At 58.1% G+C, this 11,760-nt stretch overlaps 4 protein-coding genes across 4 annotated transcripts; 2 read left to right on the top strand and 2 right to left on the bottom strand.

The window, feature by feature from the left end:
* Nucleotides 1–2,700: 2,700 nt before the first annotated feature.
* On the bottom strand, nucleotides 2,701–3,807 carry P884DRAFT_243427 (epimerase/hydratase). The gene is made up of 3 exons (XM_069440320.1): nucleotides 3,512–3,807; nucleotides 3,141–3,420; nucleotides 2,701–3,006 (listed from the first exon to the last, which is right to left on the bottom strand). Exons 1-3 carry the CDS (start codon nucleotides 3,753–3,755, stop codon nucleotides 2,841–2,843), a joined length of 690 nt encoding a protein of 229 aa, XP_069297570.1. The 5' UTR covers nucleotides 3,756–3,807; the 3' UTR covers nucleotides 2,701–2,840.
* Nucleotides 3,808–4,776: 969 nt separating this feature from the next.
* On the top strand, nucleotides 4,777–5,990 carry P884DRAFT_223858 (PUA-like domain-containing protein). Its single transcript, XM_069439572.1, has 4 exons — nucleotides 4,777–5,008; nucleotides 5,191–5,416; nucleotides 5,483–5,617; nucleotides 5,670–5,990. Exons 1-4 carry the CDS (start codon nucleotides 4,811–4,813, stop codon nucleotides 5,945–5,947), a joined length of 837 nt encoding a protein of 278 aa, XP_069297569.1. The 5' UTR covers nucleotides 4,777–4,810; the 3' UTR covers nucleotides 5,948–5,990.
* Nucleotides 5,991–6,036: 46 nt separating this feature from the next.
* On the bottom strand, nucleotides 6,037–7,415 carry P884DRAFT_299787 (U3 small nucleolar RNA-associated protein 6-domain-containing protein; the record flags this gene model as incomplete). Its single annotated transcript, XM_069444709.1, has 2 exons — nucleotides 6,037–7,206; nucleotides 7,326–7,415. 2 exons carry the CDS (start codon nucleotides 7,413–7,415, stop codon nucleotides 6,037–6,039), a joined length of 1,260 nt encoding a protein of 419 aa, XP_069297568.1.
* A 317-nt stretch (nucleotides 7,416–7,732) lies between these two features.
* P884DRAFT_243418 (Frag1/DRAM/Sfk1 family-domain-containing protein) lies at nucleotides 7,733–11,750 on the top strand. The gene is made up of 8 exons (XM_069440319.1): nucleotides 7,733–8,094; nucleotides 8,188–8,355; nucleotides 8,436–8,768; nucleotides 8,850–8,976; nucleotides 9,096–9,137; nucleotides 9,206–9,290; nucleotides 9,341–9,386; nucleotides 9,442–11,750. Exons 1-8 carry the CDS (start codon nucleotides 8,001–8,003, stop codon nucleotides 11,442–11,444), a joined length of 2,898 nt encoding a protein of 965 aa, XP_069297567.1. The 5' UTR covers nucleotides 7,733–8,000; the 3' UTR covers nucleotides 11,445–11,750.
* Nucleotides 11,751–11,760: the final 10 nt, after the last annotated feature.

The raw sequence follows: 11,760 nt of genomic DNA, 5'->3' as shown, positions 1-11,760 counted from the left end.
GCAAGAGGGAGCAGCAACGGCCTGGACACTAGCCCGGCCGCAACACCCGGGAACGGCGAAGTGGAGGCGATCTGGCTCGGAGGAATTTAGACATACAAAAAACGACGGGGATGTGAGGCCGCGTGGAGCGCGCCGCGAGAAAATTTCGCAGGCGGGTTCCCGGCGTCACCAACCTCCAGCCAACAATCAATACTCGCGCAATCCCCGTGGCATCGAGCTATGCAGCCCAAGCATCGCGGAGATCACGAGACCGATTATGTAGGGGAGCCTCAGCGGCAAGCCGGGGTGGATAAGGTGGGAAACTGGAGGAGCGATGGGCAGGTCTTACCTTCTCAGTGCCGATTGCGTCGGTCGGGTCGGAGCGGGCGCGTGTTGCTTGTCGGATTCCACTGGGCGTTGCACAACTGCGACGAGCCCCAAGTGATGTGGTCCTTTCAGCCGGACCAGACTATGCGTTCCTAAAATGGAATAGCGCAGTGGGTCCATAAACAAACAGTTGGCGAATCAGGACCGTGCTCAGTCACGGCCGAGCATCCTCTTCTCCCAGGAATGCCATGGCTCTTGCTGAGGCAAGCAAGCAAGAAGCCAGGCATGAAATCGCAGACATGGCGAGCCATGTCCCTTCCAAAAAAAAATCCGTCATATGTGCCTCTTTCACGGAGGCGTCCCTAAACGCCAACTGCAAGTTGCGGGACAAACTCTACCGAGCTCGTGTCCCGTTCCCTTTGTGCAGAGCAATCCGTACCGAGTACGGCTCACCTGACTGTTCTGTGAGTGGTCAGACCATTTCAGCCACGTCCAAAAGTCACGGCTTTCTGCTTCGAATCTGAGTGACGCCTTATGCCCTCACATGAGCTCGAGTCAGGCTTCCCCGGTTTCAGGCCCTTCCAAACCGGACGGCATCATCTCTTCCAGGGGGTCAGACTGCAAGAAGGGCGCATGCTCCAACGAGGGGTCTTGATTGACGCTTCGATGATATGCTGCAGTGCAGCTTCCGCTGGGCTGTTTGACCGCTACCCCGCCGAAGCACCGGGCACACGTCACCCGACGTTGGCACCAGGCTGCAAGACCCTGGCTGTCCTTATCGACAGCGTCGTCTTTTGGGAATCCGGGCAATTGCTCGCAAAGCATCAATTGCTCGGTATCATCCGGAACGCCGTAGAAAAAAAAAGGAAAAGGGAGATCCTTTTCAACCTTGACGGCAGGGCGGTCTAGACGGCTGGCTGCTTGTCGTTCCTATCGTTCCAGGGCCCCAGGGGCGTCCCACATGGCTTGCCGAATGTGGTGGAGATCCCGGTCACACCCACAGGCATGAGCCATGAGCCAGCGGGCAGGACGCCGCCAATAGCCCGGACGCCGTGCCAGACGTTTCGCAGTATTGCGCCGAATTTCGACTCGAGTTGCTTTTGATCTCCCAAGGCACTGTGGCTCGATGTTTTGTGTGCGGAATGCCTCTCGTTGAATCGGTCTTATCGCCTTCGATGCCATTACCGCTGCCCCGTCCTGGGTGGGAAGTGACCGGCTCGATGATAGCAGCCACGGTGGGATATTAACAGCAAGAGCCACAACAGCGGTCGCCTGAGAAAAACACAGCAAATAAAGGACGATTTGACCTAGAACGAAAGTCGAGAGGGCGAAAGAGGATGGGAAGCAGCAGGGAGGGGGGCAGTTGAAGCCCATTTAAATCTCGCTCGGGCTCAGCAGCAAAGTCACTTCTACACCATGCACTAAAATTTCCCCGGCCGGGCAGCGAACAGCCATTTGCCAACAGATTCGGGCCACCCAACCCGGCCGCACTCAAACGCTTGGCTTCGTCTGACGCCCGCTCTCGTTTTATCGGACCATTAACCGGAGTGAGCATACTACATTGCAGAACGAAGCCGAAGAATACTCTCGCAATGTTGTAAAATAATCGAGCAGGCATTAAAAGTGCATTTACCTTAACTTTGGTACGTACTCTGTACAATTACGCGAGATTCGAAAGGTGCCCGAGCCAACCGATCCTAACCCTTTCCTGCCAGTGCACACAGTACGAATACTCGCATCTCGCAATTTTGTGTGCCACTTTAAACAATACACCCTCGGCCCCGGATCGTCGGCATTCATTTGTTGTACGATAAGAGATCCTAGGTGGCGAGTTTCCTCGCGCTCTGGTCTCCAGTCCTGCTTTTTTCCTCGAGGCTCTTCAAATTGATATTACAGCCAGCAATCAAAGGAGCATCAACGCTTACGTCTTGTCAAGGGGTCGTCGAAGGAACCATAGGCTTTGGAGGAAGTCGGATGCCAACCTGGTAACTTAATAAATAACTTAAGGTAATCTGGTCGTTGAAGGTGGCAGGCCACGCATGATGTCCAGACATTGTCCAAGTTTCATTCAGAGATCATGTGAGAAGATGCCCGATCCAAGACCGTTCTGTTGTCCATTGACAATCAGGGAAAGGAAGGTCTGCTGAAACGTTGCGAGATTCCGACAGTTCTCCCATCACACATTGTTTGGTTCTTCGCATCGTCCCAGTCTCAAAGCTGCATTGTATCTTGCAGATGGCAACTGCCTAAGTACATATATAACAATAGTGTTGATAGGCGGCACCACATCTAATAGGCCCGAGACGGCTTACAACTATCAATCATATCACGAACTCGGCGCGACGTTGACGGGCTGGGCAAAGCAGGTGATTCGAGAACAAATCGGAAATGATTGTCATATTCAGAGAATCGTGGCTCAGTTTCTCCACTAAACACCGCTGAGAGTGGTGAGCAACGAGATCGGGGCATCGACGGTGCTAAGCTCTGCCGACAGCCAAATAAGCACGGATGACAGACGTCAAGGCCGCCGCCCCTCAGGCGAACTTTGGAGACCTGTCAGGGGCTGCAGTAAACCTCACATCCCACTCAGCTCTCTCCCCATTCACCAGCCTCCAATAGACCTCTCCATGCGCCTCGCCGCTTACCTCCGGATACGGGACCGGGCCACCGTCGTCGGTAACCTGGGAAGCGAAGTAAAACCTGTTTCATAATAGTACGCTCAGCCATTATCCTCAGACACACGCAGTCGCCAGGAAGATCGGGGGTTTCGTTAAGGAAGGGGAGAGGGGAACTGAAGCATAGAGAAGAGTTAGCCACACCGCGGGCTCCCTTACCTGAACTCCTTCGCGTCATAGACACTCGTCCCGAGCGAGATGAGATGCGCCAGCGCGGACTTGCCGGGGCCGAGGGTCACCGCGAGCGGGTGCGCCTTGAAGGGAGTGACGTTGCCCGTTGCGATGAAAGCAAGGGGGGAGATGTTGTGGCGCCGGGCGAGGCGAGTCGCATGGTGGAGAGCGGCATACGCGCCGTCCACGTTGATCGCGAGATCGCGCCTGAAGTCCGCCGGATCCACGCCGAACGGGTCGTTGTCGGGGGGGAAGGTGAGTGCGGCAGCTATTAACGATTAAACACCAGGTAGCTCGTCAGCAGAGGCCGGCAACTAGTCACTCTGCGTAAAGCGGTTCGGCGGTCAAGTTCAGCTCACCATTGTATACCACGGTGCTTGGAACTCCTAGCTTTGACTCGACCTCGCGGAATGCTTCCTCGATCGTCTCCGGCTTTGTAACATCGACGTAGACAGGCAAGACACCGTCCAGTTCCGTCTTCTCAGTGTTGCGTCTGCCGATGGCAACTTTGTACCCTTGGCTCAAGAACTTCTTTGCCACGGCATGACCAATGCGTGGTCCGCCACCGAGGATGAAGATCACCTTCTGTTCGGGCACTGCCATTTTCAGTAATGTTCAAGCTGTCAAAGCTTAGCGTCGTGAATAATTACTGGATGGATGATTCGGTGAAGGCGGCTCAAGTCGGAGGTGTGTGCAAGTATAGTCAAGGAAGGTGACCAGTTAAGTTATTTTCCAGAGTACTTTCTATTTATCTCCACGTATGATGTCCATAGTCAGCTAGCTGAGGCCCCGCGAACAGAGATTCCTTGGTAGTCTTTCGTCACATCGCTTTGAAATCACCAAAAGCTAGCTTCTCCTTGGCAATTAATTAGTAATTCGGAGCGATGCAACGGAGACTGCAACGGAGACAAAGCAGCCCCCCCGGTGATAAGCTCGGCCGGATCTGTGACGCCGATGACAGTACGTCGTTAACGTCTGTCATTGACAGGAGAATTTACATTCAATTGGCCGGTCGACTCCAACACCTTCGTGTTCTAAATGCCAAGTCCTGTGCTCAGCGTAACGAGCGAGCTGCGGCGGACTTTGGAAATTTCTGTCGGGGAGGGGAAACGCTGATTTTGAAGAAGACGACTCGCCGTAGTCAAGCTCAAACCAACCGCTACGGGGTTCGTTGGCCGTCTGCTCGACCAAAACGGCAGTTTGGTTCGTTATACTGGTGTTCAACTCGAAGATAAGGGGGTAAGGCGGGGAGAGTGATGTAAATTAATTAGAATCTGAGCCCTAACGACCTTATGGTAATTAGCTGACGCTTCCTGTTTAGAGCACGTCGTATTGTTCTCTTGAATCTTGCATACGGAGGTTCATTTAGCGCAGTAGTCTTCAATCGAAAAGGAATGATCGGAGGGCAGCAGTTCCAAGGAAGCGACGTTACGGCTCTCTGATTTCGCGTTGAAGCTTTGAGGGACGCAACCCACAGTGGTCGTGGTGCTTTACCAAGTTAAAATACCCAAGTTATAACGTTACTGGATTCGGAAGCGCTCCATTCCCTAGCTGCTCAGAGAGCGAGAACAGTCAACTTTACCATCCGCACTGTGTTTGTTGGCCAGGATCTTGCCGCGTCGAGCTCAACACACCGCGTGCAACACGATGCCTGAGAAATGAGCCATAGCTCAACTACCAATATGCCAAAACGGAAATCCGCTCCAGAAGAAGGCCCACCGATAGAGCAAGTGCGGCGGCGATCCTCGCGCTTGCAGAGCTCGGCCAACGTAGCCGCACCAAGCGAAGTACCAACAACCGGTGAAACCAAAACAAAGCCGTCAACCAAGAAACCAAGAGCAAAAAGGACTGACAAGGTACGATTTATGTGCTACCCAGATAGATGACCTATGACCTTGATCAAATAATGTTGTTGCGTCCATAGCTGTACTGTACTAAGCTGCGGCCATGGCATTGGCTTTACAACATCCCTTATCCTCCCTTCCTCTGCCGCAGCCTTACCATGTCTCCTTCTGGGCTCTATTAACAAGGCATCTAGGACCAAACCAACTCCGAGTCGCAATCCCTTGACAACAAGAAGTCTCCCGCGGAAGGCAAAGCCGCCAGTGAGACTGCCACATTGTCCGACAATGTTGCGGCTTCGGAGGGTGAGAGGAACTACTGGCTCATGAAAGCCGAGCCCGAGTCGCGGTTCGAGAACGGCGTCGACGTAAAGTTCTCGATCGACGACTTGCGGGCCAAGACAGAGCCTGAACCATGGGACGGTACGCAGAGACAAGCACCCTCTCACCAGCCCGTGCCACAGCGCAGCGTGCGCTGACGTCGGACAGGTATCCGCTCCTATGCCGCCCGCAACAACCTCCGAGCCATGAAGAAGGGGGAGCTGGCCTTTTTCTACCATTCCAACTGCAGCGAGCCCGGCATTTACGGAACCATGGAGATTGTGCGAGAGCACTCGCCCGACCGTGCGTCCGTCCACTTGAGTCGAGCAGGATGAAGGCCTAACCAATGTTCTAGTAACCGCGCATGATCCCAATGCGCCTTACTACGACCCCAAATCCGACCCATCGAACCCTAAGTGGAGCGTCGTGCACGTCGAGTTCCGGAGCAAGTTTGCCGTGCCCATCCTGCTCAAGGAGCTGCGCGAGATGGGCGCGCCTGGAAAGCCGCTCGAGAACATGCAGCTGCTGAAGCAATCCCGGCTCAGTGTAACCAAGGTCAGCCCAGCCGAGTGGAAGTACCTGATGGAGGTGGCGGAGCAGAAGGCGTCGAAGAGGACCGCACCAGACCAATGAAGGGGGACAGGGACACGCGAGGTCTCGGCATGATAAAAACAGCGTAATCTATCAATTGTAACATGCTCCCTTGCCTGTTCCCCCGGGTATCAACATGTGGATGACTGCAACGACCGCTTCGTGTGTTCCAGCACCATCTTGATGGCGGCATCGAGGCCCTCGGTCTCCAAGATGCCGTCGATCCAGACAACCATCTTGTCCGCGAGCGCCTTTTTGTCCTCCGTCCTCTCCATGCCGCTCTTCAACCGAGCCAGCGACTCGCGCAGCGCCTTCGGGAACGCGGCGGTCTGGACGTCCACCCCGATCAGCGGCTGGCGGACCTGGCAGCTGCAGGTGCACGGGTGGTTGGGGAACGACTCCTCCATGGCGCTGAGAACGTGCTGCACAATCTTGGGCTGCGACGAGACGGCGGTGAAGACGGCAAACGCGTCGAAGAAGGTCTCGGCCGCGGCCGGCCCGTAGAAGGGCTGCTTCTTGGCAATGTCGAAGATCGCCATGGGTATCGCGCCGCTCAGCGCCGGGCTCTGCTCCATCTTCCTGGCCGTCTCCTCGTCGAAAACCTGCGGCTTCGCCGTCTTCCCTTGCCCCTGCGCGTCCGGGTCGGGCAGCATGAGACCGTCCTCGTCCCCGCTATCGTCGTCGTCGTCGTCGTCGTCCTCCAACATCATCACGTCGCCCTCCTGGACCGCCTCGGTCGCCTTGACGGCCTCCATCGCGTTGACGCCCTTGCGGACGCCCTTGCCGGCCTTCTTGGCCTCGATGCGCGCGAGCCACTCCATCTCGCACCGGGCGTACTCGACCCACAGAGTGGTCTCGCCGGTGCAGAAGCGGCAGCCGCGCAGGAAGTGGGCGCGGGCGCGCTCCATGTCGCCGGCCTGGGCGGCGCGGCGGCCCGCGAGCGTCCACAGGCCCGCGTCGGTCGGGTGCAGGCGCAGCGCGCGCGTGCAGATGCGCCGCCACCGCTTGCTCGCCCGGGCCTCGCCGCCGGCAAAGTCGAGGTAGGCCCGCCACAGCGGCACGCTGCCCGGGTGCTTGAGCACGGCCCGCTCAAAGATGCCAAACGTGCGCGCGTGGCTCGCGTGCGACGACCCCACCCCGGACGTCGCCCGGATGTTGAGCCGCCGACACCGCTTCGCCCGCAGCCGGTCGAGCGACCGCTCCCAGGCGACGTAGGACAGGAAGTCGGACGGCTTGGTCCCCGGCGAGAGGATCAGGTGTTCATAGTCGGACCGTTTGCTTACGAGAGCGCGGATCTCGTCCTGGAGCGAGTTGGGAGAAATCCTGGTTAGCTTTGGTTTCTTAGATAAATGGGGAGTACGGACACAGATGAGAACTTTTGTTTTTGGGGGGGGGGGTCGAGGGGCAGCGGGCGGCAGACTTTGGTGAATATTCCTTTCTCTTCAAACTCGCGCAGTTCGGGAGCAGCACGCTCCAGGTAGAAACGCGCTTTATCTGAGACGCCGGCCATTGTTCGGCGGCTGATTGGACTCCAATCAGCGAGGATAAGATGAGTGAGTGAGTATGTATCTGTTCGAGAGCCCGAAACTTTGGAACTCGACGTTTCTTTGGATGTCGAATGATGCACGCCAACGGCACTTTTTAGTGGGGCATCGTTTTCCGCCCCAACTCACCGCCTGCACGCCGCTGCGTTGCCGTGCCAAGCGACCTTTTCTGCACCCCTCCCAATCCCTGCGCTCCGGAATGTGACAGTGACAGGGGCCCGGGTGTGACCGAATTCGAGCTTCGCGGTTCCGAGCAATAACCAAGGCTCCAGAATACTTGTAGCGCGCCGAGGCTTCCGGCCGCTTCGCACACTCCTTCCCATCGGTGGGTTGTCGAGCAAACCTCCGTTTTCCTTCCTCTTGCTCTTCTCTTTACTTTTCGTGACGTTCGCTTGTCGGCAACTCCGTCTTTGTTTTCTTTCCTTAGTTTCGTCCCATCCAATCAGGAGGACTTGGGGCTCTCTGGGCCCGGTCTGACATGTGCAAGTGCGCGTAACCCCGACACGCCACTTTTTGTTTCCGGTTCGATCTCGATTCCCGAGACGACAACGATGGCTGCGTCACGCTATAAAGACAAGGACGCCGGCGTCGTGCTGTCCTTCAATGGCCAGTGGGTGAGCTGGTCACACACTGCAGTCGCATATCGTGGGTAGCATCCGTGGCTCTGGCCGCTGGCCGGACAAGAAAGATTCCAGATCGGCGCATCAAGCGAGATGTTGATGTTGACCGCGTCGTTAGTTGCATTCCTTAGCGCCCTCATCGTCGGCTCCGCACTACACTACCACAAGATCGTCCGGAACGAGTGGTATGGCTACCCCGACGAGTGGTTTCCGTCCGTCTCGGCCACCATTGGCGATCGCTATCCCGAGCGCTCCATCTTCATGATCTTCATCGCCATCACTTCCGGTACGTCCGGCCTCTCCCGCTCGAGACTCGTTCTTGAATCCCGAACGTTTGACGGCATCATCGCTGACGGCCCGCCCCAGGACCGAGATTTGCGCTCGTCGGCCTCTGGTACCTCCTCACTGCGAAGCCCGGCCGCACCCTCCCGAAGGCGATCGCCGTCTCCGGCCTCATCCGGACGCTGACGTGCGGCGGATGGACCTACATCACGTCGACCGATGACCACGACTGGCACGACATCCTCATGATCTCGTACATTGTCTTCACGATCCCCTGGACGACCGGCTGCATTGCCCTGAGCCCGCCGAATGCCAAGGCCATCAAGTACCGGAAGTACTTGGCTAGCGCCTTTTTCGGCACGCTGGTGCCATTGGTCTACTTCTTCATCCAGCACAAGGTCCACCGTGTGGCAGGGGGTAAGTTGGTCGATTCGTTTGAATGCAAAATATCCCTGGCGGGAGAGGAGGGGTTCATATAGTGTTGACGCTCGAGTCCAGCCTACACGATCTACGCCTTCTTCGAATGGAGTTTGATCATTCTCGACATTGCCTTCGACGCCGTTACGGCGCTAGACTTTGACACTTTCGAGGTGGTTGTCAGGGACGTCAAGGGCGCAAGCATGGGGTACGTGCAATGGCTTCCGCTGTAGCCCCTGTCCTGCGCCCCTTTGCGGGTCGCGGGCTTGTACAATATGCGACGATTGAATGAGATGATGAGGACATGTTCTAAACGCGGTTCGATAGTGCCAACCAGTCGTCCGTGCCCACTGCCGTGCTTGAAGAGGAGTAAGCGGCTCTCTTCTGGGTTCCTGCGTAGGCAAACCTGTCGGCGGGCGGCTAATGATATTGGACAGGAAGGAGAAGGCCACCGCGGGCGTGTTTTCGGCGGGATTCCGGCTGGACGAGGCTCTTGACATTGCTGCCGATATCTACCATGGCGTAAGTGGTCCGACTTTCGGAAAGAGAACGCAAGTTAATGACGGGCGCAGTTTGTCTTTTGGTCCAGCTTGACCAGCCTGGGCGTCGTGGTCTGGTGTAAGTCTGCTGTCGAGCTCCTACTTGCTCTGCCCTGGCTAATTCTTCTCCCTAGACTTCCCCCTCTGGCACATGGGCATCTCGGGCTTCGAGGCGCTCATCATGACAACCGTTGCCCCCGCTCTCCTCGGCATAAGATCGCTTCGCTCCTGGGTTCTCAAGAACCAGCGTCTTACCCACCTGCTCTCCCTCGCTGGTCTGGTAGCTTACCTGGTCGAGGACCCCACCCGTCGACTCTTCGTTGTCGGGCTCGGGGTCGCCGTGAGCTGTCTCGGATGGGCCGCCACCCTGTCCTCCGACTCGGTTCACCCTGCGAGATTGGAGATGCGCGTTCTCGCATGGGTTATTGGCCTGCTCATGTCGTCGGTCGCCAAGTTTGCCTGGTACACCAACAATCCCATCTGGCCCATCATGCACGCGGCAAACGGGGGTTGGAACGGCACCGGCTTGGTGCTCGCCGTGCTCGCCGTGTTGCGGTTCACACGCCGTGCTCCCTTGCAGGGAGGCAACTCGTCCGAAGCGAAGAGCGGGTCGACGTTGCTCTCCGCCCTGGGCATCGGCGGCCTGTTCTTCGCGCTCCACTCGCTCCTCTCCGACACCAGCACCATGATTCTCTGGGTCTGGGATGGGTACCCGATCCGCGGTCCCGTCTCTAACGTCCACGGGTGGTACACCGTTGCCGCCATGACCGCCGGCGTTGTCGCTGGCATCTCGCGCCCGGCCCTTGTCACGACGTGGACCGCGTACGGCGTGGGCTGCGTGGGCGCCGCTCTTCTCACCCTCTACCATCACTGGCTCGGTTACTACGGCGGCCTCGCGCTCGCCGCCTACCTGACGGCCATCGCGATCCCGCTGATCAGCAGCGCTGCCAAGAAGAGCCCGGCCGTCACCTTCGGCCTCGGCTTCCTCATTTACAACTTCATGGTTCTCTTCCACGTCTGGGTCGTCGCCTACGCCTTCGTGCCGGGCGGCCCGCTCGTCCGGGAACGCACCGACTGGATCATGATCACCATGATGCTGCTGATCGGCGCCGGCGTCTTGGACCTCATCTCGCAGCAAGCCAAGTCGGCTGGCGCGCAGGCGGCCCCGCGCCGCGCGACCAAGACCAACCATCGGAAGTACCACCTCGGCGCGCTGGGCGTCCTCAACGTGCTGTTCCTCTGCGCCAACGTCCTGCGCTTCCCCGCCAACGACTACAAGCCGTACCATGCCGAGAACCGGCTCATCACGGCGGGCATCTGGACCATCCACTTCTCGCTCGACAACGACATGTGGTCGTCCGAGTACCGCATGCGGGACCTGCTCAAGGAGCTCGAGGTCGACGTGGTCGGCCTACTCGAGTCGGACCTGCAGCGCATCATCATGGGCAACCGCGACACGACCCAGTTCCTGGCCGAGGACTTGGGCATGTACGTCGACTACGGGCCGGGCCCCAACAAGCACACGTGGGGCGCGGCGCTCCTGTCCAAGTTCCCCATCCTCAACTCGACCCACCACCTGCTGCCCAGTCCCGTCGGGGAGCTGGCGCCGGCCATCCACGCCACCCTGGACGTGTACGGCACCCTCGTGGACGTGTTCGTCTTCCACTCGGGCCAGGAGGAGGACCCGGAGGACCGGCGGTTGCAGTCCGAGTACATGGCCGGGCTGATGGGGTCGTCGCCGCGGCCGAGCATCCTGCTGTCGTACCTGGTGACGACGCCGCTGCAGGGCAACTACAACACGTACGTGTCGGCCACGAGCGGGATGCACGACGTGGACGAGACGGACGACGACCGCTGGTGCGAGTACATCCTGTTCAAGGGCCTGCGCCGCACCGGGTACGCCCGCGTCAGCCGCAGCACCATCACCGACACGGAGCTGCAGGTCGCCAAGTTCGTCGTGCCCGCGTCCGAGGACGACGCCGCCTCGACCTGGTCGGCGCCCAAGGCGCTGCGCGACCGCCGCGTGCCCGAGGAGGAGGTGCCCGAGGGGATGCGGTTCCCGGCCATGTTCAGGGGCGAAGGAGTCCGCGGTCATCGCTATCACGTTTTTGATGAGCCGCGGTATTATGCTTTCTAAAGTGGAGAGAGGAGGAGAGGAGAGGAGCAGAGGAGGAGAAGGGGGAAGAGGGCGGGTTTGAGTGACGGCGGATCGATTGGGGTGGCTGTCTGATGATATATGTGGTGATGAAGGGTTATGAGTTAAGATGTGTTAAGGGAAAGGGGGGAATGGTAGGGGATTGGAGTTGGCGTGTTTGTCTATTTCGATTTGGGTTAATGTAATGGTGATGACGGTTCGGCGGCGGCGGCGGCGGCGGCGGCGGCGGCGGTGGAGGTGTAAGTGGGAGGACAAGGTTGTACTAGTAAAACTAGTAGAAGAATAACGAAATTTTCCA

This window comes from Thermothelomyces heterothallicus (genome assembly GCF_042370625.1).
Source record: "Thermothelomyces heterothallicus CBS 202.75 unplaced genomic scaffold P884_scaffold_11, whole genome shotgun sequence".
Taxonomy (NCBI): Eukaryota; Fungi; Ascomycota; class Sordariomycetes; order Sordariales; family Chaetomiaceae; genus Thermothelomyces; species Thermothelomyces heterothallicus.
Note: the sequence above shows the minus strand (reverse complement) of the source record. Positions and strands in the feature narration are given on the sequence as shown.